Below are 7,602 nucleotides of genomic sequence, written 5' to 3' on the forward strand. Positions count from 1 at the left end.
TTGCTTCCTAAGTGTACAGTTTGATTTCACAGAAGTGTGATTGACTTGGAGTTACATTGTGTTGTTTAAGTGTTCCCTTTATTTTTTTGAGCAGTGTATTTTGGTACAAAACAATGTTTCTTAAACTTAGAAAACATCTACCAGAAAAAGGTTTTAGAAATACATCAAAACACAATGATGTTCGAAGTAGAGACTTCCGTCAACAAATATCAACATTTAGATGTATTTTTTAGAAACCTTTTCCATCTGTAAGACTCCTTTTCCATCTGTTTGACCAGAAATCAAAGCCTTCGCTTTATTCAACATTTTTTAGGATCTAAAATGGTTGAATATTTTATATACGTCTTTATTTCAACAAAAATATAGACTCTTAGCTTTCATTCGACATACAATTTGACATGTTTCTATGAACTTGACATGTTGGTGCTCATGGGTCCTTTTACATGGAAATGCCCTAAACCATTAGAGTCATACTAAGCAGTTTCATCAAGCTCTCCAAAATAATGATATCAATGTTTCAAAGTTAATCAAAAACAACCGTTGGCAACAGGAGGTAAGTAGTTAAAGAATACGTTATTACCAACAATGCTACCAAAGGCGTAAGACTTGACGGAGAGAGCTAAGGTACCGTATGCAGAAGAGAAACACTTTTCACGCCACTTCAATAACGAACATACTTTTTCGTAGCAAGTTAGGGGGAACTTACGCAGCAGGTGAGGAGAATAAACACAGCAGGATAGAAGACTGAGGTTAAGTTTATGAAAAAGGTTAGCGAAAACGCTCTCCTAACCTGCTACGAAAATCCCCTCGTATTGAAGTGGCTCTCCCGTATGCAGAATCAAACAGGATGTTCTTTATTGGAGAAACCAAACTTCTTGTTTACTGAGGTCACATGACAGGTAAGGTCAAGGTGACAAAAAGACAGCTGCTTATATAAAACCGCCAGCCGCAGGCTGACAAACACACCCAAATGGTACATGAATAATCACATAACAGAAGATAAACGTAGAATAGAGTTTCTAGATTCTACACAGCTATAACTGTCCCATACACTGAACACATTACAGTTTTACCAGAATACCAAAACAGACATTTAACTTTTCAAAAAATAAGAAAAGATACCATGTGATTCAAATAACCATATAGAGGAGATGCATTTGTTAAAACCTCTTGGAAATAGGGGGCGAGAATGATGAGAATGATCCCGGATCTGGGATGGGTATTGAGTAGATTAAAGGTATAGTGAGTATCAGAAGATGACAGGTCTCGTTGCAGTCTATTCAGATGTACACACCAACACTGCTTCCGTTGTGGTGAGACTGCGACGGTTGAACTCTGGAGCCCTTATACCCGATGAAAACAGGATTCTGAGGTACGGCTTGGAAACTGGAGTTGTGCGAAACGGACAGGTTTCCCGGGTGACTGTAGGAGTATGGATTTGTCTGTTGACTACCGGTATATGTGGCGTACGGAGCGGTCAGGTGGCTATATGAGTACGGAGTCTGTTGGCCGATGTGTAGGGAGTTAGCCAGAGTGGACAGGCTGCTGACGTAGTTGGAGCTGTTAGAGGTGGAGGGATGGCGTCCGTCAACATGGCGTCCGTTGCCATGGTGATAGACCGACGGCCCGATGTTTTCCATCAAGCTAGTCACAGCAGCAGGAGGGTTCACGACGACCCCTTGTTGTCCATAAGGAACGTTATGAAGAATCGGAGCTTGGCGGTGTTGGTATGCATCGAAGCTGTGACTTTGTTGGTGGATCAGACCGGGCTGGCGGTGAGCTCCGATGCTAAGAACACTGGAGATAGGATGATAGTGCATCAGAGTGGGTTTGTTGATCCGGTTGGCTGGGTGGTAGATATCGAACGAGGCTTTGTTGGAGTGGACGCGGCGACAGAGGAAGAGGAGCCCAGAGGTCAAGAGGAAGGCTCCGGTCACCCAGCCGACGTAGAGAGCCTCTCCCAGCTCCCTGCGCTGGGCGTCGATCAGCAAGGGGTTATAGAAGTCACGGATTATGGCGTGAGCCGTCCAGGAGACTGGGATGAACACACAGATAGAGGCCAGTAACTGCATGCCTCCAGCCACCATGAGGATGAGGCTCTTAACGCGGTCGTTGTCCCGGATGCAGGAGGTACACCGCATCCCTGCTAGAGCCCCCAGTAGACCCATCCCTGAGAGAGCCAGCGAGCAGCACATCAAGCCCCTGGCAGCCTGTGGAAGAGAAGACCAATACATACTGTAACACATCAACCCATTATGTAACACATCACCCAACCACAAAATGGATTGATGATGTCAGAACGGAGAGAGGAAGTGATGTCATCATCATGCTGGTTGGAAACAAGACGGACCTTGCAGACAAAAGACAGATAACCACAGAGGAAGGGGAACAGAGAGCCAAAGAGCTGAATGTTCTTTTTATTGACGTTCGGACCTCTTGGTGGAACGGCTAAGGTTGAAAGTCGCTGAACCTGGGTTCTGAGACCCGGTAGGAGCTACTTGCCCATATTCGCTACAATACATAAAGTAAAGTTTACCTAAATAGGTTTAAAATTTGTTCACGATTGACATGATTTCATATTGTTCGTCCCAAATGGCACCCTATTCCCTGCACTACTTTTGGCCGGGAACCATAGGGTGCCATAGGCACTACATAGGGAAGAGGGTGCCATAGGCACTACATAGGGAAGTCAGACAATGGTAACACAGCTATCTACGGTATAACGCTCCAAATTGGTAACACAGCTATCTACTTGTATAACGCTCCATTGTAACAAGCTATCTACATGTGTTAGCTTCCAATTGGTAACACAGCTAATCTACTGTGTTAAAGCTCAATGGTAACAAGTTCTTAGTTGCTAACATGTGATCTACTGTTAAGCTCCAATTGTAAACACAGCTATTCTTACTGTGTTATGTCCAAATGTAAACACAGCTATCTACTGTGTATAGCTCCAATTGGTAACACAAGCTATCTACTGTGTTAAGCTCCAATTGTAACACAGCTATCTACTGTGTTCAGCTTCCAATGGTAACACAAGCTATCTACGTGTTTAGCTCCAATGTAACACAGCTAGTCTACTGTGTAAGCCTCCAATGGTAACCACAGCTATACTACTGTGTTTAAGCTCCATATGGTAACACAGGCTATCTACTGTGTAAGTCCAATTTAACACAGCTATCTACTTGTTGTATAGCTCCAATGGTAACCAAGCTATCTACTGTGTTAAGCTCCAATGGTAACACAGACTATCTACTGTGTTAAGCTCAAATGTAACACAGCTATCTACTGTGTTAAGCTCCAATGGTAACACAGCTAATCTACTGTTTAATGCTCCAAATGGTAACACAGCTATTCTACTGTGTTAAGCTCCAATGGTAACACACTATCTACTGTTGTTAAGCGTCCAATTGTAACACAGCTATTACTGTGTTAAGCTCCAATGGTAACACAGCTGTCTACTGGTGTTAAGCTCCAATTGTAACACAGCTATCTACTGTGTTAAGCTCCAATGGTAACACAGGCTATCTAACTGTATTACGCTCCAATGGTAACACAGCTATCTACTGATTACGCTCCAATTGTAACACAGCTATATACTGTTAAGCTCCAATTGGTACACAGCTATCTACTGTGTTAAGGCTCCAATTGTAACCAGCTATCTACTGTGTTATGCTCCAATGGTAACACAGCTATCTACTGTATATAACGCTCCAATTGTAACACAGCTATCTACTGTATAAACGCTCCAATTGTAACACAGCTATCTACTGTTGTTAAGCTTCCAATTGTAACACAGCTATCTACTGTGTTAAGCTCCAATGGTAACACAGCTATCTACTGTATTACGCTCCAATGGTAACACAGCTATCTACTGTATTACGCTCCAATTGTAACACAGCTATCTACTGGTGTTAAGCTCCAATGTAACCAGCTATCTACTGTGTTATGCTCCAATGGTAACACAGCTTATCTACTGTTATTACGCTCCAATGGTAACACAGCTATCTACTGTGTTAAGCTCCAATTGTAACACAGCTATCTACTGTATTACGCTCCAATGGTTACACAGCTAATCTACTGTATTACGCTCCAAATGTAACACAGCTATCTACTGTGTTAAGCTCCAATTGTAACAACAGCTATCTACTGTGTTATGCTCCAATGGTAACACAGCTATCTACTGTTATTACGCTCCAATGGTAACACAGCTATCTACTGTGTTAAGCTCCAATGGTACACAGCTATCTACTGTTATGCTCTAATTGTAACACAGCTATCTACTGTGTTAAGCTCCAATTGTAACACAGCTATCTACTGTGTTATGCTCCAATTGTAACACAGCTATCTACTGTGTTAAGCTCCAATGGTAACACAGCTATCTCTGTGTTAATTTCCAATGGTATAATGTGTAATTGAGTGGATGTGTTGGCTATGAAAACATCAACAAGTGGGTGAACCATGAACTACTATACTAGACAATGCCCGCACACAGACAGTCCTCACAGCTTTTCCGTTGTACCCTGATCCTTTAAGCCAACCAGGAGAGAGCAGAGTTTCTCTCCCATAACAGACAATAGCTACCCAACACCCTGTGCTATTGTCTGTCTCACACTTCACCATCAAAGCTGAGAAAAGGACAGGTCACGCTTTACCATCACGCTGAGAAAAGGACAGGTCACGCCTCATCATCACGCTGAGAAAAGGACAGGTCACGCTTTCACCATCACGCTGAGAAAAGGACAGGTCACGCCTCACCATCACGCTGAGAAAAGGACAGGGCACGCTTCACCATCACGCTGAGAAAAGGACAGGTCACGCTTCACCATCACGCTGAGAAAAGGACAGGTCACATCACCATCACGCTGAGAAAAGGACAGGTCACACCTCACCATCACGCTGAGAAAAGGACAGGTCACGCTTCACCATCACGCTGAGAAAAGGACAGGTCACGCTTCACCATCACGCTGAGAAAAGGACAGGTCACGCTTCACCATCAAAGCTTAGAACAGGACAGGTCACGCTTCACCATCAAAGCTGAGAACAGGACAGGTCACGCTTCACCATCAAAGCTGAGAACAGACAGGTCACTCTCTGCCTCGGTTCTCTACTCCCTCCGTATAGGATTTTCATTTGTTTTGGCACATGGATTCATCTCTCATCTCCAACTTAGACCCTTTCTGAGATCTGAAAACATCTGAGAAAAGTCGATTTGGGAGTCAACTATCACCAAGGTAATTTGGGAGTAACTCACTAGGCTGATTTGGAAGTCAATATCACTAAGTAGATTTGGAAGTCACTATCACTAAGGTATTTGGGAGTTAACTATCACTAAGGTAGATTTGGAAGTCAACTATCACTAGGTGATTTGGAAGTCAACTATCACTAAGGTAGATTTGGAGTCAACTATCCTAGTAGATTAGAGTCAACTATCACTAAGTGATTTGGAGTCAACTATCACTAGGTAGATTGGAGTCAACTATCACTAGGTAATTGGGAGTAACTATCACTCAGTAATTTGGAGATCAACTATCATAAAGATGTGGAGTCAACTATCATCAGGTAGATTGGAGTCAACTATCACTCAGGTAGATTTGGAGTACTATCACTGTAGATGGAGTAACTATACAGGTAGATTTGGGAGTCAACATCTCAGTGATTTGAGTCACTATCACTAGGTATTGGAGTCAACTTCACTAAGGTAGATTTGGGAGTCAACTATCACTCAGGTAGATTTGGAGTCACTATCACTAAGGTAGATTGGAAGTCAACTATCACTAAGGTAGATTTGGAGTCAACTATCACTCAGGTAGATTTGGAGTCAACTATCACTAGTAGATTGGGAGTCAACTATCACTAAGGTAGATTTGGGAGTCAACTATCACTAAGGTAATTGGATCAACTATCACTCAGGTAGATTGGGAGTCAACTATCACTAAGGTAGATTGGGAGTCAACTATCACTAGGTATTTGGGAGTCAACTATCACTCAGGAGATGGAGTCAACTATCACTAGTAGATTGGAGTCAATATCATAAGGTAGATTTGGAAGTCAACTATCACTAAGGTAGATTTGGAGTTCAACTATCACTAAGGTAGATTTGGGAGTCAACTAATCACTAAGGTAGATTTGGGAGTCGACTATCACTAAGGTAGATTTGGGAGTCAACTATCACTAAGGTAGATTGGGAGATCGACTATCACTAAGGTAGATTTGGAGTCAACTATCACTAGGTAGATTTGGGAGTCACTATCACTCAGGTAGATTTGGGAGTCGACTATCACTAAGGTAGATTGGGGAGTCGACTATCACTAAGGTAGATTTGGAGTCAACTATCACTAAGGTAGATTTGGGAGTCGAACTATCACACAGGTAGATTTGGGAGTCGACTATCACTAAGGTAGATTTGGAGTCGACTATCACTAAGGGTCTTTGTCAGGAGGACTTTGAGAGTTTGTTTGGACCCTGATCGTTTGCTTGAATCCCTTGACAACGGACGACGTGATGGTCCAGGGCGTGTCTGAGATCGCGGCTCTGTGCGTGGGCCTGTGGGTCTGATCGGAGCAGCCGCCGTCACGGGATGCCATGTGGAAGGTGACAGCCTTCATCGGAGAGAACATCATCGTCATGGAGACGCGCTGGGAGGGCCTGTGGATGAACTGCTATAGACAGGCCAACATCAGGATGCAGTGTAAGGTGTACGACTCTCTGCTGTATCTCCCCGCAGACCTGCAGGTAGGATCACTTTATGGATTGTGTCCCAAATGGCACCATCTTCCCTATGTAGTGCATTGGCACCCTCTTCCCTATGTAGTCCTATGGCACCCTCTTCCCTATGTAGTGCCTATGGCACCCTCTTCCCTATGTAGTGCCTATGGCACTCTTCCCTATGTAGTGCCTGTGGCACCCTCCCTATGAGTGCTTGGCACCCTCTTCCCTATGTAGTGCATATGGCACCCTCTTCCCTATGTAGTGCCTATGGCACCCTCTTCTCTATGTGGTGCCTATGGCACCTCTCCCTATGTAGTGCCTATGGCACCCTCTTCCCTATTGTAGTGCTTGGTACCCGCTTCCCTATGTAGTGGCCTATGCACCCTCTTCCCTATGTTAGTGCCTATGGCACCCTCTCCCTATGTAGTGCCTATGGCACCCTCTTCCCTATGTAGTGCCTATGGCACCCTCTTCCCTATGTAGTGCCTATGGCACCCTCTTCCCGTATTGTTGCACTATGGCACCCTCTTCCCTATGTAGTGCCTATGGTACCTTCTTCCCTATGTAGTGCATATGGCACCCTCTTTCCTATGTAGTGCCTATGGCACCCTCTTCCCTATGTAGTGCCTATGGCACCCTCTTCCCTATGTAGTGCCTATAGACCCTCTTCCCTATGTAGTGCCTATTGCACCCTCTTCCCTATGTAGTGCCTATGGCACCCTCTTCCCTATGTAGTGGCCTATGGCACCCTCTTCCCTATGTAGTGCCTATGGCACCCTCTTCCCTATGTAGTGCCTATGGCACCCTCTTCCCTATGTAGTGCCTATGGCACCCTTCCCTATGTAGTGCCTAATGGCACCCCTTCTTCCCATTAGTGCCTATTGGTACCCG

At 44.3% G+C, this 7,602-nt stretch overlaps 1 protein-coding gene and 1 long non-coding RNA gene across 8 annotated transcripts in view; one reads left to right on the plus strand and one right to left on the minus strand.

Moving 5' to 3' along the window:
- Positions 1 to 325: 325 nt before the first annotated feature.
- The window catches only part of LOC112074576 (uncharacterized), a 37,481-nt gene continuing 30,204 nt past the window's right edge, over positions 326 to 7,602 (minus strand). Inside the window, exon 2 of the mRNA XM_024141736.2 lies at positions 326 to 2,210. Coding sequence (XP_023997504.2) covers positions 1,281 to 2,195 — 915 coding nt within the window. The 5' untranslated portion in view covers positions 2,196 to 2,210 and the 3' untranslated portion in view covers positions 326 to 1,280. The remainder of the gene's footprint in view (positions 2,211 to 7,602) is intronic.
- On the plus strand, positions 4,562 to 6,213 carry LOC139025446 (uncharacterized). Of its 7 annotated transcripts, none has more exons than XR_011477029.1 (4): positions 4,562 to 5,234; positions 5,702 to 5,729; positions 5,862 to 5,889; positions 6,039 to 6,213. It is a non-coding gene; the product is annotated as an uncharacterized lncRNA (long non-coding RNA). The 7 variants fall into 7 exon arrangements; XR_011477028.1 differs by having other exon boundaries at positions 6,067 to 6,213; XR_011477030.1 differs by lacking the exon at positions 4,562 to 5,234 and adding an exon at positions 5,572 to 5,588 and having other exon boundaries at positions 6,067 to 6,213.

The sequence above is a fragment of the Salvelinus sp. IW2-2015 genome, unplaced genomic scaffold (assembly GCF_002910315.2).
Source record: "Salvelinus sp. IW2-2015 unplaced genomic scaffold, ASM291031v2 Un_scaffold2692, whole genome shotgun sequence".
Classification (NCBI taxonomy): domain Eukaryota; kingdom Metazoa; phylum Chordata; class Actinopteri; order Salmoniformes; family Salmonidae; genus Salvelinus; species Salvelinus sp. IW2-2015.